The sequence below is a fragment of the Phocoena sinus genome, chromosome 4 (genome assembly GCF_008692025.1).
Source record: "Phocoena sinus isolate mPhoSin1 chromosome 4, mPhoSin1.pri, whole genome shotgun sequence".
Taxonomy (NCBI): domain Eukaryota; kingdom Metazoa; phylum Chordata; class Mammalia; order Artiodactyla; family Phocoenidae; genus Phocoena; species Phocoena sinus.
In genome coordinates, this window is record NC_045766.1 from 69447727 (window position 1) to 69475269 (window position 27543).

Genomic DNA, 27543 nt, shown 5'->3' on the forward strand with positions numbered 1-27543 from the left:
GTCTAGGAAGCATGATAATAGGCTCCTGATATCCTCTGGGAAAACCTGGGATAGTTGGAAATCTAGCGCATTTACCCTCATTTTTAAATTTTGTCATATTTATAATAATGTCTCTCTCACTGGTGCTTTTAAATGAGAACATCACAGTTTAATTTGTATGTGACAGCTGGGTGGCAGCTACATTCCATTTCTAGCGACATAAATCTTGTCTTCACACGTGACCTTAACTTTCATTATTAAAATTTGTATCTTGAAAAATTACAAAATCCTGTGTGTTATGGGTCTTTATGCTTCCTCAAGAATAGTTAACACCTTGAATGTTAAACCTGAGAGTGCCGTTCGTATATTTGTGAACCCCATATATTTGTGATTCTATTTAGAAGATTAAAATGTCATGGCGAAAGGCTTCTTAGAGATCACCCAATCCCACATTTTATAGATGGGGGAAATAGACACAGGGTAAGGAAGGGACGGTGATTACTGGTTATATTAGAGTAGATAGACTTAGGTTGTAAATAGTAATGAGGAACCGAGGATATCCACATCTTGTGCAGAGGGGTTAATAATTGTATATAAGTGAGGATCTCTCTACCAGCAACACAAAATCAAAGATAAGTGATGCAGATGATTTGTTATTCAATTTTCCACAGTATTTCTTTACTCCTTTGTCATAAGCAATTCAAAAACAAACTTTAAAAACTGAGAAACTTCGAAAGAAAAAATAATCTACAGATTGTCCTCTGCTGAGGACAATCTGTCTCCAGAACGTAATTAAGAATACTGAATTCTACTTCATATAAGGAACTCAATTTGCACTCACTACCTCTCCAGACCCGAGGGAGGTGTACTACTGATTCTTGAAAGAAGACATATCTAAAGGATTCTGGAGGTCTTTCAAAGTGCCAACTGTATGAATATGATATTAGCATATGTCAAGATCAGAATTTAGGACAATAAGAAGAATTGGAAGGGCTACCAGAAGAATAAGGGGTGGCAAATGACACCTGAAAAGAAATGAACAGCCAAGCACAGACCATCAATCTGTGAAGGATGGAGTTAATGGGAGCTATGAGGAAGATCAAAGTCAGAAAAAAGAGGGACTTCTAAAAAAAGACTCGAAGTAGAGAGAGAAGTTAAAGCAATCATTTGTCAAATCTTAGAATTCTGTGCACAAGTTGATGGCTATCAGCAATTGTAAGGAGAATATAGATGAAAATCAGGAGTAAAAAGGCCAGTTTTATCCAAATGAACTCATTTGAATGCAACAATATTCTTACAAATCTGGGCTGCAGCTTAGAGAGCGCATATGTTTATAAGACTAAGAAACAATACAAATCAGCTCAAAATCTGGGCCTGAAAGATGAAATTGCTGTGAAAATGATCAATTACCTTGCTCTAATACCATCTAATTTACTCTAATCACTTTTTTTTTCTAAAAGATTTATTTTTTTTATATTCTCCTCTCATTGATCTGTCTAAGACCCCATAAGTGGTGCCAGCCCCCAGGAGGTGACAGAGCATCCCTGTCTGCAGAATTAATCTAGGATTCAGACCTGTCTCTTTGGTTCCTTTTAACACTCCTCATTGTCACGCTCCCTGGTCCTCTGACCCCTCTGTAGCTCCCTGTTCTGGCTTCTGAGGCTTGCTTCACACCTCCCTCTCTGATGCCCCATTGTGGTTGGGCTTTTCTGGCTGACATTTACTCACTGCTTCTCTGCTTTTTTTTTTTTTTTTTTTTTTTTTTTTTTTTTTCTTTACGCGGGCCTCTCACTGTTGTGGCCTCTCCCGTTGCAGAGCACAGGCTCTGGACGCGCAGGCTCAGCGGCCATGGCTCACGGGCCCAGCCGCTCCGCGGCATGTGGGATCTTCCCGGACCGGGGAACGAACCCGTGTCCCCTGCATCGGCAGGCGGACTCTCAACCACTGCGCCACCAGGGAAGCCCTGCTTCTCTGCTTTTAAGTTACCACCTCTGCCTTAGCAGATCTACTGAGCCCACTTCCCACTTACCGAGAAAATAACCACCTCCACATTCATTGATTTAGGTTGGTTTGCTCTGTGTGTTTGAGCTTTTAAAATATTTTTGCCTCCTGAAAGAGATAAGTGTCAGTTAGTACCTGTTTCAGATCTGCAGAACCTAGCCAGCATCTCCGGGGCACCTTTCATATAGACACAAAAATAATCCTCCCCTCCAGCTGAATGACCACAGACATCCTCTGCAGGCTGCAGGAAAATGGAGACTGTCGAAAGATGGCGATGGCTTCCAAGGGGCTCTGAGGGCCCCAAAAGAGGGGACCTTAAGAAGCTGTTACGTGAGATTTAGGAGATGCACAGCAGCATATAAGGTTTACTCTTCGGTGAGCCCAGGGACATCATGAAGTCGTACGTTGTCACAACGTTGATATTTTTCTAGCTGCGTCTAAGGCGATTCCCTCATCAAGTTGTCTGGTCTGCAAGGCCCTTCCCCTTGGCTGCTTGGAGGAATCTGAATCATCTTCCAGACCAAGTTTGCAGGGTGCCACCTCTGTGGTACTTCTCTCCTAAAAACAGTATTTACTCCCACCTCTGGACCCCTGCTGTTCTTTCTTCAGCCTTTATTATAGCACTGGGCACATTATACTGCATTTATTTGCACCTATATTGATTTTTCTATCAGTCCACCTATTCTTCCAGCACAGAGCCCAACATGTCTAGCTTTCTTTGTTTGCATTTCTCTTTTTCTATTTTCTTTCCTTTTTTTTTCTTTTAAACATCTTTATTGGAGTATAATTGCTTTACAATGGTGTGTTATTTTCTGCTGTATAACAGAGTGAATCAGCTATACCTATGCATGTATCACCAGATCCCCTCCCTCTTGTGTCTCCCTCCCACCCTCCCTATCCCACCCCTCTAGGTGGACACAAAGCACCGAGCTGATCTCCCTGTGCTAAGCAACTGCTTCCCACTACCTATCTATTTTACATTTGGTAGTGTATATATGTCCATGACAGTCTCTCACTTTGTCCCAGCTTACCCTTCCCCCTCCATGTGTCCTCAAATCCATTCTCTACGTCTGCATCTTTATTCCTGTCCTGTCCCTAGGTTCATCAGAACCTTTTTTCTTTTCTTAGATTCCATATATATGTGTTAGCATACAGTATTTGCTTTTCTCTTTCTGACTTACTTCACTCTGTATGACAGACTCTAGGTCCATCCACTTCACTACAAATAACTCAATTTCGTTTCTTTTTATGGCTGAGTAATATTCCATCGTATATATGTGCCACATCTTCTTTATCCATTCATCTGTTGATGGACACTTAGGTTGCTTCCATGTCCTGGATATTGTTGCTTCCATGTCCTGGATATTGTAAAGAGTGTTGCAATGAACATTTTTTGAATTGTGGTTTTCTCAGGATATATGCCCAGTAGTGGGATAACTGGGTCATATGGTAGTTCTAGTTTTAGTTTTTTAAGGAACCTCCATACTGTTCTCCACAGTGGCTGTATCAATTTAAATTGCCACCAACAGTGTAAGAGGGTTCCCTTTTCTCCACACCCTCTCCAGCATTTATTGTTTGTCGACTTTTTGATGATAGTCATTCTGAGCAGTGTGAGGTGATACCTCCTTGTAGTTTTGACTTACCTTTCTCTAATGATTAGTGATGTTGAGCATCCTTTCATGTGTTTGCTGGCAATCCGTATATCTTCTTTGGAGAAATGTCTATTTAGGTCTTCTGCTCATTTTTGGATTAGGTTGTTTATTTTTTTTGATATTGAGCTGCATGAGCTGCTTGTATATTTTGGAGATTAATCCATTGTCAGTTGCTTCATTTGCAAATATTTTCTCCCATTCTGAGGGTTGGCTTTTTGTTTTGTTTATGGCTTCCTTTGCTGTGCAAAAGCTTTTAAGTTTCATTAGGTCCCATTTGATTACTTTTGTTTTTATTTCCATTTCTCCAGGAGGTGGGTCAAAAAGGATCTTGTTGTGATTTATGTCAAAGAGTGTTCTTCCTATGTTTTCCCTAAGAGTTTTTTTTTTTTTTTTTTTTTTTTTTTTGCAGTACACGGGCCTCTCACTGTTGCGGCTTCTCCCGCTGTGGAGCACAGGCTCCGGACGCACAGGCTCAGTGGCCATGGCTCACGGGCCCAGCCACTCCACGGCATGTGGGATCTTCCCGTACCAGGGCACGAACCCGTGTCCCCTGCATTGGCAGGCGGATTCTCAACCACTGCGCCACCAGGGAAGCCCTCCCTAAGAGTTTTATAGTGTCCGATCTTATAATTAGGTCTTTAATCCATTTTGAGTTTATCTTTGTGTATGGTGTTAGGAAGTGTTGTAATTTCATGATTTTACATGTAGCTGCCCAGTTTTCCCAGCACCACTTATTGAAGAGGCTGTCTTTTCTCTATTGTATATTCTTGCCTCCTTTATCAAAGATAAGATGACCATATGTGCGTGGGTTTTTCTCTGGGCTTTCTATCCTGTTCCACTCATCTATCTTTCTGTTTTTGTGCCAGTACCATACTGTCTTGATTACTGTAGCTTTGTAGTATAGTCTGAAGTCAGGGAGCCTGATTCCTCCAGCTCCGTTTTTCTTTCTCAGGATTGCTTTGGCTATTTGGGGTCTTTTGTGTATCCATACAAATTGTGAAATTTTTTGTTCTAGTTCTGTGAAAAATGCCATTGGTAGTTTGATAGGAATTGCATTGAATCTGTAGATTGCTTTGGGTAGTATAGTCATTTTCACGATGTTGATTCTTCTAATCCAAGAACATGGTATATCTCTCCATCTGTTTGTATCATCTTTAATTTATTTCATCAGTGTCATAGTTTTCTGCATGCAGGTCTTTTGTCTCCTTAGGTAGGTTTATTCTTAGGTATTTTATTCTTTTTGTTGCAATGGCAAATGGGAGTGTTTCCTTAATTTCTCTTTCATATTTTTCATCATTAGTGTATAGGAATGTCAGAGATTTCTGTGCATTAATTTTGTATCCTACTACTTTACCAGATTCATTGATTAGCTCTAGTAGTTTTCTGGTAGCATCTTTTAGATTCTCTATGTATAGTACCATGTCATCTGCAAACAGTGAGAGTTTTACTTCTTCTTTTCTGATTTGGATTCCTTTTGCTTCTTTTTCTTCTCTGACTGCTGTGACTAAAAGTTCCAAAACTAAGTGGAATAATAATGGGGAAAGTGGGCAACCTTGTCTTGTTCCTGATCTTAGAGGAAATTGTTTCCATTTTTCACCATTGAGAATGATGTTGGCTGTGGGTTTGTCATTTATGGACTTTATTATGTTGAGGTAGCTTCCCTGTATGCCTACTTTCTGGAGAGTTTTTGTCATAAATGGGTGTTGAATTTTGTTGAAAGATTTTCCTGCATCTATTGAGATTATCATATGCTTTTTCTCCTTCAGTTTGTTAATATGGTTTATCACATTGATTGATTTGTGTATATTGAAGACCCTTGCATTCCTGGGATAAACCCTACTTGATCATAGTGTATGATCCTTTTAATGTGTTGTTGGATTCTGTTTGCTAGTAGCTTCTTCAGGATTTTTGAATCTATGTTCATCAGTGATATTGGCCTGTAGTTTTCTTTTTATGTGGTATCTTTGTCTGGTTTTGGTATCAGGGTGATGGTGGGCTCATAGAATGAGTTTGGGAGTGTTCCTCCCTCTGCTATATTTTGGAAGACTTTGAGAAGGATAGGTGTTAGCTCTTCTCTAAATGTTTGATAGAATTCGCCTGTGAAACCAACTGCTCCTGGGCTTTTGCTTGTTGGAAGATTTTTAATCACAGCTTCAATTTCAGTGCTTGTGATTGGTCTGTTTATATTTTCTATTTCTTCCTGGTTCAGCCTCAGAAGGTTGTGTTTTTTAAGAATTTGTCCATTTCTTCCAGGTTGTCCATTTTTTTGGCATAGAGTTGCTTGTAGTAATCTCTCATGATCCTTTGTATATCTGCAGTGTCAGTTGTTACTTCTCCTTTTTCATTTCTAATTCTGTTGATTTGAGCCTTCTCCTTTTTTTGCTGATGAGTCTGGCTAATGTTTTATCAATTTTGCTTATCTTCTCAAAGAACAAGTTCCCATTGCTTTTGGTGTCTGCCTCAGCTTTTAGTTTTATTGATCTTTGCTATTGTTTCCTTCATTTCTTTTTCATTTATTTCTGATCTGAGCTTTATGATTTCTTTCCTTCTGCTAACTTTGGGGGTTTTTTTGTTCTTCTTTCTCTAATTGCTTTAGGTGCAAGTTTAGGTTGTTTATTTGGGATGTTTGTTGTTTCTTGAAGTAGGATTGTATTGTTATAAACTTCCCTCTTAGAACTGCTTTTGCTGCATCCCATAGGTTTTGCGTCATCATGTTTTCATTGTCATTTGTTTCTAGATTTTTTTTATTTCCTGTTTTATTTCTTTAGGGATCTCTTGGTTACTTAGTAACATACTGTTTAGCCTCCATGTGTTTGTACTTTTTACGGTTTTTCTTTTCTTATAATTGATAACTAGTCTCATAGTTTTGTGGTTGGAAAAGGTACTTGGTACGGTTCCAATTTTCTTAAATTTACCAAGGCTTGATTTGTGACCCAAGATATGACCCACCCTGGAGAATGTTCCATGAGCACTTGAGAAGAAAGTGTATTCTGTTGTTATGGATGGAATGTCCTGTATATATCAAGTCCATCTGGTTTAATGTGTCATTTAAAGCTTGTGTTTCCTTATTTATTTTCACTTTGGATGACCTGTACATTGCTGAAAGTGGTTGTTAAAGTCCCCTATTGTTATTCTGTTACTGTCAACTTCCCCTTTTATGGCTGTTAGCATTTGCCTTATGTATTGAGGTTCCCTATGTTGGGTGCATAAATATTTAAAATTGTTATATCTTCTTCTTGGATTGCTCCCATGATCATTATGTAGTGTCCTTCTTTGTCTCTTGAAATGTCTTTATTTTAAAGTCTCTTTTTTTCTGATATGAGAATTGCTACTACAGCTTTCTTTTGATTTCCATTTGCATGGAATATCTTTTTCCATCCCCTTACTTTCAGTCTGTATGTGTCCCTAGGTCTGAATTGGGTCTCTTGTAGACAGCATATATATGGGGTCCTGTTTTTGTATCCATTCAGCCAGTCTGTCTTTTGGTTGGAGCATTTAATCCATTTACATTTAAGGTAATTATCGATATGTATGTTCCTATTACCATTTTCTTAATTGTTTTGAGCTTGTTTTTGTAGGTCTTTTCCTTCTCTTGTGTTTCCTGCCTAAAGAAGTTCCTTTAGCATTTGTTGTAAAACTCGTTTGGTGGTGCTGAATTCTCTTAGCTTTTGCTTGTCTGTAAAGGTTTTAATTTCTCCATCAAATCTGAATGAGGTCCTTGCTTGGTAGAGTAATCTTGGTTGTAGGTTTTTCCCTTTCATGACTCTAAATATGTCCTGCCAGTCCCTTCTGGCTTGCAGAGTTTCTGCTAAAAGATCAGCTGTTAACCTCATGGGGATTCTCTCGTGTGTTATTTGTTGTTTTTCCCTTGCTGCTTTTAATATTTTTTCTTTGTATCTAATTTTTGATAGTTTGATTAATATGTGTCTTGGAGTGTTTCTCCTTGGATTTAACCTGTATGGGACTCTCTGTGCTTCCTGGACTTGACTATTTCTTTTCCCATGTTAGGGAAGTTTTCAACTATAATCTCTTCAAGTATTTTTTCAGACCCTTTATTTTTTTCTTCTTCTTCTGGGACCCCTATAATTTGAATGTTGGTGTGTTTAATGTTGTCCCAGAGGTCTCTGAGACTGTCCTCAATTCTTTTTATTCTTTTTTCTTCATTCTGCTGTGTGGTAATTATTTCCACTATTTATCTTCCAGGTCACTTATCTGTTCTTCTGCTTCATTTATTCTGCTATTGATTCCTTCTAGAGAATTTTAAATTTCATTTATTGTGGTGTTCATCATTGTTTGTGTGCTCTTTATTTCTTCTAGGTCCTTGTTAAATGTTTCTTGTATTTTCTCCATTCTATTTCCAAGATTTTGGATCATCTTTACTCTCATTACTTTGAATTCTTTTCAGGTAGACTGCCTATGTCCTCTTCATTTGTTTGGTCTGGTGGGTTTTTACCTTGCTCCCTCATCTGCTGCATATTTCTCTGTCTTCTCATTTTGCTTAGCTTACTGTGTTTGGGGGTCTCCTTTTCACAGGCTGCAGGTTCATAGTTCCCATTGTTTTTGGTGTGTGCCCCCAGTAGGTAAGGTTGGTTCAGTGGGTTGTGTAGGCTTCCTGGTGGAGGGGACTGGTGCCTGTGTTCTGGTGGATGAGGCTGGACCTTGTCTTTCTCATGGGCAGGACCATGTCCGGTGGTGTGTTTTGGGGTATCTGTGAAGTTAGTAATACCTTAGGTAGCCTCTCTGCTAATGGGTGGGGTTGTGTTCCTGTCTTGCTAGTTGTTTGGCTTGGGGCATCTAGCACTGGAGGTTGCTGGCCGTTGGGTGGAGCTGGGTCTTAGCATTGAGACGGAGATCTCAGGGAGCGCTTTTGCCAATTGATATTACGTGGGGCCGGGATGTCTCTGGTAGTCCAGATTCTGAACTCGGCTCTCCCACCTCAGAGGCTCAGGCCTGACACCAGGCCAGAGCACCAAGACCCTATCAGCCACATGGCTCCAAAGAAAAAGGAGAAAAAAAGAAAGAAAAATATAATAATAAATTTAAAAAATAAAATTATTAAAGTAAAAAAATTCAAAAGTAATAATATTTAATTAAAAGAAGAGAGCAACCAAACCAATAAAACCACCAATGATAACAAGTGCTAAAAACTATACTAAGATAAACATAAAAATCAGAAACAGGTCAGTTGCAGACTGCAAACCCTAAGTCTACAGCTGCTCCCAAAATCCAACACCTCAATTTGGGATGATTCATTGTCTATTCAGGTATTCCACAGATGCAGGGTACATCAAGTTGATTGTGGGGATTTAATCCGCTGCTTCTGGGACTGCACAGAGAAATTTCCCTTTGTCTTCTTTGTCCGCACAGCTCCTGGAGTTCAACTTTGGTTTTGGCCCTGCCTCTTCGTATAGGTCACCCTCAGGCATCTGTTCCCACCCAGACAGGATGGGGTTAAAGCAGCGGCTGATTAGGGGGCTCTGGCTTACTCAGGCCAGAGGGGAGGGAAGGGAAAGGTAGTTATAATTGGAATGCAGGTTGAGCCTGTGTCAGCAGAGGCCAGCATGACGTTGCAGCAGCCTGAGGAGTGCCGCGTGTTCTCCCTGGGAAGTTGTCCCTGGATCACGGGACCCTGGCAGTGGCGGGCTGCACAGCCTCCCGGGTTGGGGAGGGTGTGTGTGGATAGTGACATGAGCTTGCACACAGGCTTCTTGGTGGCGGCAGCAGCAGCCTTAGCGTTTAATGCCTGTCTCTGGTGTCCACGCTGATAGCCACGGCTCGTGCCCTTCTCTGGAGTTGGTTTAGGCAGTGCTCTGAATCCCCTCTCCTCGCGCACCCTGAAACAATGGTCTCTTGCCTCTTCGGCAGGTCCAGACTCTCCCGGACTCCCTCCCAGCTAGCTGTGGGGCACTAGCCCCTTTCAGGCTGTGTTCACGCCGCCAGCCCCAGTACTCTCCCTGGGATCCGACCGAAGCCGGAGCCTCAGCTCCCAGCCCCCACCCACCCCGGCGGGTGAGCAGACAAGCCTCTCGGGCTAGTGAGTGCCGGTCGGCCCTGATCCTCTGTGCGGGAATCTCTGTGCTTTGCCCTCTGCACCCCTGTTGCTGCGCTCTCTTCCATGGCTCCGAAGCTTCCCCCCGGCCGTCCCCTGTCCCCGCCAGTGAAGGGGCTTCCTAGTGTGTGGAAACTTTTTCTCCTTCACAGCTCCCTCTCAGAGTTGCAGCTCCCATCCCTATTCTTTTGTCTGTTTTTTTCTTTTGCCCTACCCAGGTACGTGGGGAATTTCTTGCCTTTTGGGAAATCTGAGGTCTTCTGCCAGCATTCAGTAGATGTTCTGTAGGAGTTGTTCCACATGTAGATATATTTTTGATGTATTTGTGGGGAAGAAGGTGATCTCCATGTCTTACTTCTCCGCCATCTTGAAGGTCCCTCCCAGCATGTCTAGTTTTGAAGTCACTTTATGCCTTAACACTTAGCACAGGGCTCGAGCATACATAGGTACCTCATGAGTGTTTGTTGAATAAATTAATGGATAAATTCAGGAATGAAGGAATGAGCAAACTGACCATGGATACTGTTAGGATAAGACAAAATAATAGGAATATAAAAATATGTAAAAGAAAGGGGAATTTCACCAGTTTTAAGGGGGAATCAACTGGCTTTTGGTCCTGGTTTTATTATTATGTTGGAAACTGATATCCCAAATTTGCAGTAGTCTACATTGCAATCTTCCTTTATCTGTTTTAAAATGAAAACATTCATAAGATTCCTTAGAGAAAAATAATAAGAAAGAAATATCTCTCTAATAAATATCTAAATAGCACTTTAATCTTTTCAAAGCCCTTTTCATGTATTTTCTCTTGTAGGCCAATTATCTTAATACCATCATTGTCAAATTTCTGTTGTGTTGATTTATATTAAGGACCTTATTGTAAAATGTCAAAAAGCCAGAATTATTGTGACTACATTTTAAGTAGTAATTGGTGGAGGAAGTGCTAACTACAGCCCATTGGCTCTTCCTAAAAGGCATGTCTTGTAAATGGATGAGGGTTTAAGTGGAGATCTACTCTCCAATATACCTGAGCACACTAGCTCTCAGATGACAGAGGGTTGAATCTTGAGATAAACACGATACTATTTCTTATGCTCTATCTATGCTACTAGCTTAATTCGTTAGCTAGAGAGTTACAAGTTAGCTGCTAGCAAATTAGAAAGCATATTTGAAAATAATTTGTATTCTTTGGGTGTTACAACAGTATAAGTTATACCATCTGAGAAACCAATATTAAGCTCAAATATGGTAAAGGCAGTCAGATATATAAATAGCCCAAGTCAGAAAATAGGAGACAACATCTGGTTTCCGCTCTATCACTTGCTTGTTCAACCTTGGGGATATCACTTCATTTCTGCAGATCTCAATTTCTTCTGAAAAATATCATGACATCCCTTCTAGTGCTAATATTCTTAGAGTCTGTAAGGACTTTTTCCCTCCCCATTATGCTTAGTGAAAGGAACTACCAAAAAATATTTAACTAGAGACTCTTTCTCATCCAGCTTTAAACTCAATGAACAATTTGCACTTTCTTTGTTGGGGTGGATATAACTGGTCTTAAAGACAGTACTTACAGAGCTAATACTATAGATTTATGTCTTCACATAAGACCCCAATTTGTATGTCATTTGTACAAAGAGATCAAGCCTCCTCCATTGGAGAAGGGGGCACTGTTAGAACCAGGATCAAAGTCACATGCAGCAATAATGACCATGTGCAACTCCTCACTGTGTCAGCACCAATGATGCTGGTAAGGACCTTGCTTATAAAAATTACACTGATTCGTCTCCATTAAGATCCAGAAAAGTGATTTTAGTCTTGCCCTTATATTGTGAATAAAAATATTTCCTGCCATATCAGCAAACAAAGGACATTGGAACCATCAAGCCATCACATTACAGCTGCCTAGATGGTGAGCCCTCAGGGAACTCGGGATAGAAATAGGATGCCTGCCGTCTAGCAGTCAGCCTCTGCAGGCACCCCTGACAGTGCACCCTGGGGAGACTCAGGATGAGAAAACACAGGATGCTGGCCCCAGAGAGCTGAGGTGCATATCAAAGGAATGATTTCAGTGAGCCCAGACTCTTGCATCTTCCCATACATAGAAAAGTGCTAAATTCCTTAACTTGAGGTATCTGGTTGCCTTTAATTAACAGTAATCTTTTGATTTGACTACCTGGTCTTTGTTGCAAAAATTCCTATGTATCCTGGCTCCCCCTCCCACGCAACTTTCCTGTTGTAGTCCGTCAGAATTATCTGAGATGCTGGGCCCTGGGTTTAAGTCCTCAGTTTTGTCTGCCAAATAAAACATAACTCTCAACTTTTAGGTTGTGAATTTTTTTCAGTCGACAATATCAAGCATTTCTCCACAGCAAATGCTCTCATTTGAATTTACTGATACAGAAATTTCCCTGTTTACCAGGTTTGGCCTTTTATTACTTTGGCCTCTAGAAAGCTACAATTTTCCTACAATAAATCTTTGAATTAGCCTCTTTGTGAGGTGTTCTCCATGTCTGTACAGTCATCTGTTTTCATTCCTTTACAACTCTGTTTAAATGCTGTCCTGTATTTTATGTGTCACTATAAGTAGCTTTAGAATATTTTTTTGGAGGGCAGAACAATATAGTTAATTAACTAACTAATGAATGAATGAATACTCTCCATTGTTTGCGCACTTTACAATGCATGCAGCCCCTTCAGGCTCACAGTCTCAACATGCTCCTGAATGAGGCATTATTATCCAAATGCGCAGATGAGGTAATGACTCAGAATCTTGTTCTGAGTTTGGGGTCTTGCATCTAGAGAGTGGCGGAGTCAAGAGGTTTTCCCACTGTGTCATGACAGTTACCAGGGGGAGTCTTAAAACCTTCATCTGTCATCTACATTCACCTCAGGAAACCGAACCCATTGGATTGAGGGACCTCCATTCTGGTTTTGAGACCTATACTGTCTAGTACAGTAGCTACGAGCCACTTGTGGCTATTTAAATTTAAATTAGTTAACATAAATAAAATTTAAAATCCAGTTCCTTAGATGCATACCCACAGTTCATGTGTTCAATAGCCAACGTGGCTAGTGGCTACTGCATTAACGGTACTGCTTTAGACTAGAGTTTTTCCAAGAGTGTTTTGTACCATGTTTTGGCCTGTCAAGGTTTTCTGTGGTGAAATAGGTTTAGTAAATGCTGTGTATTATATTCCCTCTTGAATATTCACAATGTACCACACTATATTAAAGAAATCCTAAAGAAATCAACTTAACTTTGTTTGAACAGCAGTTCTCAAACTTATTTGATCATGGAACCCTAGTTCATGTTGCACTAGTTAATAGAGTCTTGGAGCAGGGACTGGGAAATTCAGGTAGGATCAGACCCTCATTCACATATTGTTATGAATCTTCTCTGGGTTTCAACCAAAGTTAGAAATGCCTTGGAACTCCTGGTAAGTATTTCTTCCAGTTTTCCTCATTCATTAGAGCCAAGAAATAATCACCTTACTCAAGCTGTGCCCTCAAACATTTTGAGGTCCAGTGGATCTCCCTGGATGGTCCTGTCGAGAAGGATCAGAGAGTGGCAGCTGGCCATGGCCACACACAGTGGGCCCCAGGGCAAAGCCTTGCCCGAGGCAAAGCTGTGGACTTCCTGGAAACTGGTAGAGAAGATCATTAGTAAGTTAAGATCTTCAACAAAATCATTTTGCACACCCTGCCCCTTAAAATCTTATTAACATAAGCTTCAATAATACCTAACCCCTATGCTCAAAAGCTTCAATAGCTCCCCATGCCCTGTATGGTAAATTCCGAGTAGAGTACTTGGGTATAATCACAGGGGCTTTTGTCAGGTTGCCTGCCGCCAGCCCACAAGGTGGCAGTGTTGCAGGAAGGCACATTGTGGGAAGGCTCAGAGCTGACATCTGTGAACTGCAAAGTTGCTTCTGCAAAGCCACCCAACCCAGGCAAGAAGTCTCCAGGCCAATGGGGTAGCAGGGATGGAAGGGAAGCCTGCCTGCTGGCTCCTTTCTTCTTCAAGTAAAAGCAAGCACGGGCTCAAATAGTTCTCACTAATTGGCCCTTTGGCCTTTGCCTATATTTGACAGCAGACTGGCTTGCCTTACCTTCTCTCCTCCCATCTTAGAGCTGAATAATAATTGTTTCTAGTGGTTTCTACTTCCCCCAAAGTTTCAGAGTACCAGGGGCAAGAGAGGGAGAGAAGGGGTGGAAACTGCAAACATCCCTTTCCCCTTTCACTGCTCTGGCCAGTAGAGGCCTTACCTGTCTGGACAAAGGCCTGGCCTGGGCATCGGAGCAGCCAGAAGCAGAGACACATGAATAGGGCCAGAACCCAGGTATCTTCTGCAACGTCACACTGCCTGACTGCTGTTCTCTTGTGCCAGTGCTGAACCCAGTCCCGTTACCATCCTGGAGAGCCCCTGCATGACTCCTTCAATAACAGCAGCCTCAGCCAGAGTCTGGAGCCCAGGTGGGGAACCCAGAGCTTAAGAGCAGATGTATCTCCACTCTGACTGAGAAGCAGGTCCCAGCCCTGCGAGAAACGGAGCTCGGGGCCACTCTGTGAAGATGGGCAGCCTCTCCTGTCTCTAGCTCTGTTCTAGGGTAGTGTCTATGTGATTGCCCTCTCCGGTCCCTAGTGCCAGTTTTTAAATCATGTCTGTAAAAATTCTAGGCATTCCCCCTTCAAAACCTATCTCAAATGCTATCTCCTCCAGGTGGTATTCCTCGATCCATTCATTTTCAAAATGAATTTCTACCTTTTATCCACTATGTTATTATAAAAATCAGAAATGTGGTTTTTTGTTTTATTTATCAAGCAATCTTTATTATGTCTTCTTCTGTATCGTGATATCTGTACCTTAATCATAATTCTTTTCCTGGCCTGTGTAGTACATTGAAGGTGGGTGCATTTGCAACTTTCATCCAACTAGAGTGTGAACTCCATGATGGGGGGAGATGGAGGTTTTCCTTTCTGGATTTCCTACCTCACAAGCCGCCCAGGAAGTCTGTGCGGTTTTTAATTAAGCATAGTCCTGATTTCACTCTTTGCTTTTTTGTTTTATTCATTCAACTACCTAATCATCCACTTTATTCTATTCCATTTTTCATGTGGAGTTTGAAGACCTACTTTCCCCGTCTGATTCTGAACTTAGAACTCATTTAATTTAGCACGTTAGACTAATGAGGAGCTGGTATCAGCCAATTATTGTGTATATTTTTATGTGAGATTCATCCATCAACACAGGAAGGATGAATTGAAGTGTCACCTGGGTAGCCCCACCAATCACACACTCTGTCTTCGCCAAAGGGCCTACCAGTTGTCAGCAGTAGGAACTGTCCCCCAGAGGTCCAGTCCATCTTCTGTAAGAGTGCCAGTCTGCAAGGTAATTAGAATGGGTTTTAGCAGAAGATTTCGAGCTTTTAATTATATCATGATTTACAGAAAACCCAAGCTCCTAAGAAATTACAGTATATTTAGTTGTCCCAAGCCCTTTTATTTAACATTAAATGTGTTTATTTGATTAAATTTTTTTTCATTATTGTATTTATCTATAGTAAATGTGATACTCAGTTTTCCATTAGCTTTCTTTTTTTCTTCCTAGACAGATTTTTAAAAATTTCTATTCTCCATTTGTTCAAAGATTCTTTTTTAAATTAAATTTTATTTTTTTTATATCTTATTTTTATTGAAGTATAGCTGATGTAAAATATTCTATAAGTTACATATGTATAATATAGTAATTCACAATTTTTAAAGGTTATACTCCATTTATACTAATTATAAAATATTGGCCAAGCCCTTATTGGTAAACATCAAATTTTAAGTCAGGGAAGAGCGCCTGAAAGAAAGATTCAGCATGTGACAAATGATTCCCAAAAGACGGTGTTGAAAATTAGGTGAGTCTAGTCATTAATTAGTACAAAATGCAAGTGTTTTGTTTTTGTTTGTTTATTGTTGTGACCATTGCTGTTGCTGAATGAGAGAGGTTCAGTGGATAGAAATCCAACAAGAACCAGCTTGAGTTTGACTTTTCAGTTGGCACCTGCTGTCTTTCTAAACCGGAGCTCAGAATTTTTTTCTTTCTTCGCAAGACTATTTAGTTCCCAGTCTGCCATCTGGTTCACAGCTATCTTCCTAAAAATATGGGAGACATGGTGACTGTCCAGATTGATAATGAAATGTTGATAAAGGGCCTTAAGGCTACAGAGAGAAGTAAAGTGCTAATAATAAATATTAATTAACGCCCAGGAATGGGTTTTACTGTTAGATCAAGAGGAAAATGGTTGAGAGAGTTGATTTGCTGTACTATGTGAAAGTATTTCACAGATAATGTAACAGAGAAAGCAAAAGGGAACTGAGTACTATCACAGCACTTTTAATTTGCTCATTGCTTCACAGTCAGTTATTAATTACAAACCCCAGTGTCTTTACTCAGTAGGCCAATTGCATTAGGCCTGCTCAACACCCAGTCAGAGTAAGGAAGTGGTTACCACTGCCTCAGCACTGTCAAGGCCAAGCAGAGCACTGCCAAGCACTAAGGAATATCCTCTTCAACACTGACACCCAGGTCTCTTACACTATTTTTCTTGAAGGTCATCTCTGTATAAGATACTGGAGTTTCTAGTTTTCTATCAAATGGTATCTTTTATCATTACAGCATATAGCATTAGCGTCATGCTTTACAGTGAAGTGCTTACAATGTTTTTACTTCTTACAACTGAGTAAATAGGGTAGAGACATTCTCAGCTTAGGGGTGAAATGAGCAGCCCCAGGGTCTAGGGGCCCGTAGATTGGAGAGAAAGAACCGGAATCCAGCCCATCTGGAGACTTCCACCAGATGACAAATGTTAAACGAATTCTGCAAAGCATGTGGAGAGACAAAGTCCGTACTGGGCTTCTGGATTAAAGAAGTAAGGAATGTTTGTTTCATTAATTCATTTGGACTTCATGGAGAGCTAACGTGCCTTTGTGTAAGTTATTCCTTCAAGAACAAAAACCGCAAAACAAAACAAAACAAAAAAAACAAATAAAACACTATCTGCTTCATTTCTCTCCTGTATTTTTTTTTTTTACGGTACGCAGGCCTCTCACTGTTGTGGCCTCTCCCCTTGCGGAGCACAGGCTCCAGACGCGCAGGCTCAGCGGCCATGGCTCACGGGTCCAGCCGCTCCGCAGCATGTGGGATCTTCCCGGACCGGGGCATGAACCCGTGTCCCCTGCATCGGCAGGCGGACTCTCAACCACTGCGCCACCAGGGAAGCCCTCCCTCCTGTATTTTATAAGGACTCCAACATGTGTGTTTAGATTCCAAATGCTCTTGAGTTGTTCCATTTCAAAAACAGTTAGCAACTTAATTCAAACTGAAATGTTTTTCTGATGATTAGATTATGTTTTAAACATCAATATCTTGAACATGAAAACAGAGATGATACTGCAGCCAAACAGATATGGGACCATGTTATTTCTCTATGTGAAAATGACCCTTAGACAATAAAACTAGCCATAAATGGAAAAAAAAATCTAAATTATAGTTGCTGTTTTAAAGGGAATAAGATAGAAAAAGAAAACTTAGCATAAATACTAGCCCAGGCTTGGGCTGAATTGGATAGAAAAGGAAGAGAGAACTTGCTTTAAGGAACTTATAACAAGCCAACGTAAACTAGAAATATACGGGAACACATGTAAGATAATTAGAATGGGTTTTAGCAGAAGATTTAGAGCTTTTAATTATATCATGATTTACAGAAAACCCAAGCTCCTAAGAAATTACAGTATATTTAGTTGTCCCAAGCCCTTTTATTTAACATTAAATGTGTTTATTTGATTAAAAATTTTTTAATCAATTAATTCAATTAATTGTGGAGGGCTTTATTTCAACACCATGTTGGTAGAGTTTTATAATATTAAAGCTAGAAAGAAACAGGGATCATTGTAGTTCAACCTTCTTATCTTAAAAAGTCACATGGAAACTTAGCATCAAATTCAGGATTAGTTTCTCATTTTGCCCTTTCCCAACCAAGAGTCCTTTGTACAATAAGATGCCATCATGACATACGGAGTTTGGACACATCTTCTGTTGATCATCCCTAAGACAGCCTAGCAAAGGAGCACATGAGGTTGTGGAGGGAAAAGCTTTCTACGGGACGGAAACACCTCTGAAAAAATTAGTGTTAGAAGGAGATAAGCAATGAACGCATTTTCTAAATTTCCCTCCTATATTCAGACACTGGGGAGGCTGCTGGGTAGGTAACAGGAATCCCTATTGGGGGCTGTTCTTTGGCCCTGCATCTAAAAGGAAGCTACTGTTAAGTTAACCTTACAGGACCTTCTTTGTCAAAGGAAACTAGAAAAGAATAGAACTGAACTAACGTAAGAGCTATGCCACTTCCACATGGGAACCGTCTCTCCAGCTTGTCTTCTGCTGTCTATTCCCACCCTCCTTGTCTAGGACAAGGAGCCATCTCTTCCGAAGACACGGAGGGACCAGGCCAGGAGCCCTGCCTTCGAGTGGGTAAACCTGCTACCCGAGCCGAGGCGGCTGATGCTACAGCCCCGTCAGGTCCCCCGTGCGAGAGCCATGGAGAGGGGTCCTGGGACCTGTCCGATAGCAGCTGTCCCCTCCTCTGGACATACTCCCCTTCTGCCACCTTTCCAGGCAACCTGCCCCAGTCCTGAGTCTTGATACCCTGGGAAGCAAAGGAGAAAAGAGGGGCCGGAGTGGGTAAACACGGGTGGCAGCTCCCTCCCTCCCTTTCCTAAAAAGAAGCAGCGGAGGAGAAAGGAATATGCTCGCTTAAGCTCTAGACAAAGAACTTCGGGGAACAGAAATGTTCCTCACGGGCTTCCCTGGTGGCGCAGTGGTTGAGAGTCCGCCTGCTGATGCAGAGGACACGGGTTCGTGCCCTAGTCCCACTTGCCGCAGAGCGGCTGGGCCCGTGAGCCATGGCCGCTGAACCTCGCATCCGGAGCCTGTGCTCCGCAACGGGAGAGGCCACAACAGTGAGAGGCCCGCGTACCACAAAAAAAAAAAAAAAGAAAAAAAGAAAGAAATGTTCCTCATAAATTTTGCCTGAAAAAATATAATCAGAAAAGTTATTGCAGTAAGAGACGGTTTTGAATCCCAAAACAGGCGTGAAAATATTAAATTTGACAGGGAAGAAATTCATGGTGTGATGGCTAAACCACTTCCTCAGGACTCAGGAAAGCGGGCTTCTAGAATGTGATCTCACACTAGCTCCCTGTGTGACCTTCATGACCTCCGTGTTCCCATCCGTCCCACGAGGGTGCTGGGCTAGACAGACTTCCCAGCTCGGCTGTGTCTAGTGACCTGTAACCTCCAACCTGGAAAGTTTAGCGCATACTTTGTCAAAGCACACGAGGTTGATTTGCCTGTACATATTGATTCTCTGTGGGGAGATCCAGAAGATTTTCTTTCTCTTTAGCCTCCTTTGTGCATACACGATGCCCGTGGTCAGGGAGGGTGGCTGGCCGCACAGGAGGGACAGCGCGGAGAGGAGGGGCAGGGCCTTGGTTGCAGTATCTTTTGGAGAGACCTGGGGAGGGGAGGGGCATACAGGCTGGCCTGGGAGAGAGGGCCAGAACCCTTCCTGGCACCATCTCCTGCTGCACCACTGGGGTTCTAGAAGCTCAGGATAATCACTGTGAGCCGGCCGTCTTGGTGGGACTGAGGGTTCCCTTGGCTGTGCCTGAGGAATCAACAAATTGTCTTCCACCGCAAAACAAAGGAGACCCCGGATCACCACCCCACGTCTTACTGTCCTTGACCCTGCGTCTCTCCACTGAGCCTTCCCTCCGACCAGAGTGCCACCCCTTGTCTGCTCATCAGGTGTCCTCACAGCCTCTGGACTCCTGGGCACTGGGCCTAGTCTTGAGTTGTAACATGTCACACATGGCTTGACTGTAGGCTTATGAATCTCCCTCCCCCACTAGCCTACAAACTCCTGGGGCGCCGAAGCTGTGCCTTCTTTATCTTTGAAGTCTCCTTGGAATTCATCTTTCTCATCTCCAGATGCAGAGCCTAGCACAGTTCTGACACAGAGGAGGTGCTCAGCACACACGCTGAATGCGTGGCGACCTGATAAAAACTAAGACCAAGACCCTGCCAACTTCTCAGCGTATATCAACTGCTCTGGGGAAGCCAATAATAAAAATAGCTTGTTCTCCCTGGACACACACGCTGGGACAGGCACTGTGTACATACACTATTTAGTTACTCCTCACAACCACCTTGTGACGTAAATACTGTTATTTCCTCCATTTAATGGTAGAGGCAACTGGAGACTTAAAAAATTAAACAGCTTTCCCAAGGCCACATGCTGGTTAAATGGTGAGGATGTAGACCCTAGTCTATTCAACTCGAGAGCACAAATGTGTGACTGGTATGTCATATTATCAAGCCAGGTCTCATGGAGTCAGGATTCCAGGCAAATCTACCGAGGCTCACAGGACTAATAAGGGCGGGGCCACGATCAAATCATAGGTTGCTTAATGCTCCCATGCTCTGTTGATTAAGGGCTTTCCCTCTACAACCTTGCCTAGGTTTTCATGACATTACCGTAATTTTAGCCATAAAGTTCTCTTTTCAGTATCGGAAACACAGATCCACGTTCAGTAGCAATGGCTACTAGATACATCTTTGGGCCAATTCTAGTTTATTGCAAAATCCATCATTCCCTGATTTTCCCAATCCCAGCCACAGAGGAGCTTTAACCCTGAGGACTCATCCCTGCCTAATGCTGAGCCAGTGCAGATAGAGGCAGCCAACAGGTCCACAGGTTCTGACCTACAAGAAGATGGGGTGTGCAATGAGTACACTGCTTTGGTGTGTATTGGATGTTGAGTCCTCCCCAAGAAACCTTCATACCCAATCCACTGCCAGGGCTTCCTGGTCCATAGGAGAGGGCTTTTTGCTGGTTTTCCTGCTTGGTTCTCCTGCTCTCCAGATGAAACCAGCACACTGCCTCAAATTCCAGCCCCACTGGCTTCGACATTCTGCCTCCCTCTTTCCAAGCTCCATTCTCCCGTTGCCAACGTTCCCTGGCCTCCTCTGCCCTCCCTTCCCCTAGAAATGCTCCCTGGGAGCTAATTTCAGATTGAAATGACTGTGCAGAGCTCAAGTTTGAGCATGAACATTGCCTAGAAATTCTTGTGACTGTCTTTGCCTCTCCCCAACTCAACACACAAACATTTCTATGCCATCGCTGAGCATTGTCAGGAGGCCACCCAACCCCAGTTTCATACCTGTGTTTGGATCCTTTTATTCACAATGTTTTAGTCTCCCCTATACGCCCACAGTGCTAAGATCCCAGCATATCTTACAGAAAAGACTGCATGGCTCATAACAGAATCAGAATCTCAGCACCAGAAAGGACCTCAGAGGTCATTTATCACAACCCTTTCCTCTACAGCCATTACAACTATTCAGAGAGACATCCAAATGAAAGCAGACATCGTGAAGCTTAAAGAGGGAAGTGGAGATCCATTCAGTACACAGCTCTGTAAAAGGAGACATTTAATTTCATCTCAGAGCCTAACAAGAACACAGGGCAACTCATTGACTGTATGGTATGTTGGGTATTCCCTGGACGATGTACACACTCACATACTTCAACACTCTCAAATAGTCTAAACTTCTAGGCATGGCATTCGAGATGCCCTGCAGTCTGATCTAATCTTACTTGCTAGACTTATCTTTAAATCGCTTTCTTGTTCCAGAAACCCTGTGTGCTTTTTCTTCCTTTGCATTTTGCTTACTCAAATTAGTATATTCTTCCCGCTTTCTGATCTGATTGACTGAATCTTCCCCATCCTATCAGGCTTGAGAAACATGTATTTTCTCTGAAGTTATTTGGCCTCGGATATCACAAATGCCATACATGCAGTAACCTCTTTCTCCCATCCAAGTGGTGAAAGGAGCCGTGAACTTTGCAGCTTTTGATAGCTGCACCTTTCAATATAATTTCCACTAATCACATGTGGCTATTTAAATTTAAATTAATTAAAAAGAAATAAAACTGAAAATTCATTTTCTCAGTTACACCAAGCACACGTCAAGTGCTCAATGAACACATAGTTAAGGACTACCAAGTTGGACAGTGTAGTATATAGAATATTTTCATCATCCTAAAATCTCTATTGGATGACACTGATTCAGAATAATGGGACTTAGAGGAAACCCTTTTTAGTTAGGTTAAGCTCCTTGAGAAAGCTATGCTATTAAAAAGGCTTACCGGGCTTCCCTGGTGGCGCAGTGATTGAGAGTCCGCCTGCCGATGCAGGGGACGCGGGTTTGTGCCCCGGTCCGGGAAGATCCCACATGACGCGGAGCAACTGGGCCCGTGAGCCATGGCCGCTGAGCCTACGCGTCCGGAGCCTGTGCTCCACAACGGGAGAGGCCACAACAGTGAAAGACCCGCATACCGCAAAAAAAAAAAAAAAAAAAAAAAAAAGAAGTGAGTGAGAGAGAGGAAGAAAGGGAAAAAGGAAGAGAGGAAAAGATCTGATCTATCCACTGATTTTAAGCTTGTCTGACAGGATATAAATGTGAAATAACCACTTAGGGAAATTCCTGTGTGTCCAACTCAGATCAGTACATACTTCTGTACATACTATTCAAATAGATCATTAACTCTAATGAGTAGAGGGAGAAGGGAGGGATTGTGGCAGAGTGAATGCTACCCCTCTCCCCCATAATTTTCCCCAAGAGAATGAGGAGCAGTAGTTTCAAGCATAGGCTCTGGGGACAATATGCCTGGGTTTAGGCGTTTTATTTTCTTCATAGAACTTATAGCTGTTGGAAATTTACCTACTTTCCTGTTTTCTGTTCTCCCACTAGCATGTCAACTCCATATGGGCAGAAATCTGCCTTGTTCACAGTTGTATCCCCAGCACCTAGTAGAGTGTCTGCTCCATAGTAGGGGCTAATAAACATTTGTCGGCTGAATGAATGAATGAATAAACAAATGAATTCAAATCTCAGTTCCACCACTTTTAAGCTGTGTGACCTTAGGCAAATAAATTACCCTCTCTGGACCTCAGATTCTCCCACATTATAGAGTTGTAGCTTGAATGAAATAGCATATGTAAAATGCTAGCAAAGTGCCTCGTACATATACATACGAGAACTAAGAAAAATTAGCTATTGCTACCAAGAGAAAATTGCCCCTCAGTAAGGCAATAAGGTATTCCCTTATGCCTCTTGACCCCTCCGTGAGGAGCTAAATCTTGAAGGGGATCACTGTCTCGGGAGGCAGAAACAAAAGACAGAGGACTAGCTTTTGAGTTTCAAAAGTCGTTCATAAATTTGATAATGGATTTTAGCGACCACCTGAGAGTGAGAACAAAGCTTTTCTGTTCACCATGCCTTTCCTCTACTACTTTCCTAACCAAACCAAACAAAACAAAACAAAACCCTGGACTGGGAGTTGGAAGAAAATCTAAAGGAAACTTAGATATCGTGTGTCTTTGAGAGAAGGGGCCTAGACGAAATTAGGATATGGAAACATTCTAGAAGTGTGTAGAAACCGAGAGCAACTTCACCTGGGTCTGCCTCCTTTTCCAGGTAGATAGGCCCTGGATGCTTCCCAAGGTCCATGTGGTGTGAGGCAACAGAAAGAGGAGTGAGCCCCAGACCAGATGCCCCTCAGCAGTGCCTTATGCAACTTCTGTAGCCAGACCAGAGTCGGGAGGTCCTGCTAATTGATGGGGATGCCTGACTTGTACCAGATACTTCGTGCCGCATACTTTCAAGGGTGGCCAAATTTGGAGCCAAAATAAAAATGAAGTGTAAAATAAAGTTATGTTTCTTGCACAGCCGAGCTCATGATAATAGGATGAGGTTATGAAGGTGAGCAGGAAAAATCCCACACTGGGTATGTGCTATGAATGGGAATAACCAGGAGAGAGGAAAAGGTGATGAAACACAAAGGCAGTGGCTGAACCCACCCTCAAATCATCGTCCTCACGCCTATGGTCCCTCGTGTCTGAAAACCAATGCCACCTCCAACTCTGACTTTTCTCTCACTAAATGAGCAACCCTGGTCTCTTTTCACCTCAGTTTCCTTATCTGTAAATGGGGTATTATAATAGTTCCTAGTCTAATTTGTTTTATGTTACAATGAAGTGAGGTATAAAAGTTGCTTCTAAAAATATAAATTGCTATAGAGATGTTAGGAGTATTTGCTATTCTTCCTACATAAATAAAGACTTCTGTATATGCAAAGGACTATTTTTGCACATAGGGAACTACCTGAGTCACATTTGTGGACACATGCCCAGAAATACAGTTGTAGTTTCAGGAATCTAACCCTAACCTGATTGCTCAATCAGGATCCTTTCCACAAATACATACGTGAGTGAGAGGATCTAGGCAGGATGTGTAAGAAAGTATTCAGAGCGTGTTGGCACTTAGATCTATTTCAAGAAGTTAAAGAGAAAGAAATAGATGTATTTCCATTTCATGTGTCTGTTTCTAAAATTGACTTGATCAGTACTTAGGTTACATATATATAAATGCTGGTGACCTTATGTTTCCTGAAATAGACCCTCAGAAAAACCACTGACCATTTGAGGTCATTTTAGGTCAACTTTGCACATCTGTTAAAAGGCGGTATTTTTGCCATTCCTACTTCTCTGAGACACTCTGAGTTTTCATGAGAATCAAGACAAGAACGGTCGCCCAGGTCAGCAGACCCAGGGGAGTAAACCCTGCTGTGTGTCCTCCCCTGTTTTCTCACTGCCATGCTCTGTGTCGCCGTGAGGGATGCTGTTCTTGGTTGGCAGCCTGCTGGGAATACGAGACAATTGCTGCCTCTGAGTGAAGAGCACAGTTTTCTCGGCTTTGAGGTTTATACTTAGGGTACGATGGCAACATTCTGGATGAAAGATATGATCAGTATGCAAATTCTCATCACTGCCATTACAAGGCAGTTTGATTTTAACACATTAAAGGGGTATTTTGTAATTATACTGAACATATTTATGTTTACTACATTTTCCTGCCTCAATTTTAATTTAAGCAGACCCATTTTTTCATGTGAAATCTACTTGTGTCGAACAATTTAAGAATAGAGAATGCCTCTCTTTATGTTCAGGTGATGTTAAAAAAGTTTTGTGCGTGTGTGGGGTTTTTTTTTTTCCTGTCTTTACACCGTTTGGAAACAGAAAAGTGCAATAATCTGCAAGCACAGTAGGCCAATACTTTCTATTTCTGTGGTGCCATATAGTTTCTCCTTCTCTCATTAAGATGCCCTGTGTATTTTCTTTTTTGCCTGAAGAATATTTTATAAATAGTGCCTTACTAATTACCCAAATTCAAATGGACTGTACAAAGTATAAATGAGGACAAGGATAGTTCAAACCATAACTAGAAAACCAGTCTTTTCTGCTCAGCGAGATCAACTGGAAACATGATTCTAGAGAACAGAACTATTTTATTGCCTTTCTGGAATGTTCAGCTCAACCTCCTTCCCACTGAAAGCTGGGGCTTGGTTTTCCATCTACAGAGTACAGGGCTGGATAAAATCTCTATTTCCTGCCAATTGTGAGGTGATGGTTTTAAGGCTGTGCTTTGTTTGTACAGGAGTATAAATTATCCGTATATTTAGGAAGAGACTGTGCATCAAACAGTATGATGTTCTGACACTCCTCTGAACTCAGAGCACCCTATTCATCCCACTCATCAGGCAATGAATTGATCCCATGTTGTAGAAGTCTTTTCTTCTAGTTTCGTGTGTCTTGTGGTTTGATTCCTATATCCTTAAACATTTCCTGTTTGCATATATGGTTTCCATCTGCATGAATAGTCTGGGTGTGTCTTCCTCATCTATCTCTCAATACCTTAGCCTTGGTATAAAGCAGGTAAGTGTACACTGAACTGCTTTGCTCATCTGGCCTGGCTGTTGGAAGGAAAGAGGAAGCATCGTGACAACTGCCTACCCGTGAGCATGCCTTCATGCACCACACAGCTTCCATCAATCAGAGCAGCATCGCATGGCAATGAAAGTTTTCCTGGAAGAATAAGAATATCTCCGGGAACCAAGAGACGGGACTCTAGCTCCTGCAAACCTATACAATGGCAAAGTTTACATGACTAGCTGAACTTTTCCTGTTTATACTTAACAATTAAAACAACTGAGAACTCTTATCAACTTGTTGGCCAAGAGCTACCCTTGCATGCTCACCTGCTCCAGCCCCTTTCCATTCCACTGCGGATTCCCAGAGAACCAGGATTAGGGAATTGATACCCGGGCCATGGCAAAGGATTTGCTCAGCAACAAGTATCCCATCTTGATCTTAGTGCCTGAGACAGCGCTCTGCCCACCGAAGGCACTCGGTGGCATTGGTCAATGAAGGAATGCCCCTTTGCTGTTTCTTACTCTCTGTGGTTGGGTTCCTGACCGTCCTCCCCATTCCCCCCACACCCCGTAGCACAATCTGTTCTTGGATTGGGGCCTATGTAAACACTCCAGACAACTTCTGCTGCCCAGGAGTGCAGCTACTCGTTGCTGAGAGTCATGGCCACCCCAGCCCAGGCTAACTCAGAGCCAATGCCAAATGTCCAGCCAACCATCTATAAGCCTTATGCAGGCCTGGGTTCCAGATAACAGATTGAAATATACGATGCAAGGTCTGTTTGGGATCGTTAGTAGGGGAAATCACAAAGCCTTAAGAAGGCTTACCCAGTAACATTCCAGTAAGTGAAATATGGAGGACAGAAGGAATTTGAAATAAATCAGACATTGGACAGACATGGTTCAATCAGGGCTGGGACCAGGGTGAGGCATGCCAGGTACGTAGGGTACAGAATTCAACGAGGGGCTCACTCAGGCTCCCGCAGGTACAGGCCAGCATTCTCATGACCTTGCCTCCTTAAAGTTTGCATCTATGATGCCTCGTTTACCTCACCTTAGCTCCAGTCCTCAGTTTAATGAGAAAAAACTTTTTCTCCTTGACCAATAAAACAAATGAGACTGACTCCACTCTGAATACCAGGATGCTGGCGACGGCAGGACCCCTCACTTACCTTTGCCTTTTACAATGATTGTAACCTGGACTTTGTTGTGATCCTCCACAAGGTTGTACAGCTTAACTTTGCTACAAATTCAAAGTCAGTGTTTAAATATCTAATATTTCCATATCCGGAAAACCACCTGATCTGAATACAGTAAATGCTGAACCTACTGTCACAGCCAAACTGACTCTGGGGAAAGACTCAAGTCTACTTTCCATGCTCCCGTTCCCCCCCCTCAACGCTTACTTCACTCAACTCCCTACTTACAGCAGCAAATATGCTCATTAGTTTAATGCTATTTCAATCCCAAGAAAGATGATGCACAGTCACTGCCACATGGACTCAAGCCAAGGAACCGAGACTTCCTTTCTTGAGGATGCATGATTACACTGAAGAAAAGCAACGAGACCACTCCCGTTCTCTGTGCCTCTGTTACCCTGTCCGTAGAAAGCAAAGCTGAGTATGAACCGGAAGTGGCTTTCCATTGTAAGAGCCTGTGAATATTTAGGTTGTATTTTGATCGTAAGTGGAACAGCCATTGCCTCCTGTATGAACTGGTGGGTTTTCACATTGGATAATTCTGCAGACTGGAGTCATGCTGCTCCGTTTGGAATCCTGGTGCTACCACTTATGAGTTATTTAGCCTGTATAACTCCCTTTTCCTCATCCAAAGGTGGAGATAATAGCAGTATCTTTTTTTTTTTTTTTTTTTTTTTTTTTTGCGGTACGCGGGCCTCTTACCGCTGTGGCCTCTCCCATTGCAGAGCACAGGCTCTGGACGCACAGGCTCAGCGGCCATGGCTCACGGGCCCAGCCACTC

At 42.3% G+C, this 27543-nt stretch overlaps 1 protein-coding gene across 1 annotated transcript in view; it reads right to left on the reverse strand.

Annotated features, from left to right (window-relative positions):
• Nucleotides 1-27543, reverse strand: part of ATP13A5 (ATPase 13A5) — a 99451-nt gene that overhangs the window by 40815 nt on the left and 31093 nt on the right. Inside the window, 10 exon segments of the mRNA XM_032629401.1 lie at nucleotides 2116-2190; nucleotides 2193-2271; nucleotides 8291-8295; nucleotides 10286-10367; nucleotides 13178-13328; nucleotides 15006-15067; nucleotides 19054-19245; nucleotides 19648-19787; nucleotides 25649-25777; nucleotides 26736-26801. Of these exon segments, the coding sequence (XP_032485292.1) occupies nucleotides 2116-2190; nucleotides 2193-2271; nucleotides 8291-8295; nucleotides 10286-10367; nucleotides 13178-13328; nucleotides 15006-15067; nucleotides 19054-19245; nucleotides 19648-19787; nucleotides 25649-25777; nucleotides 26736-26801 (981 nt within the window).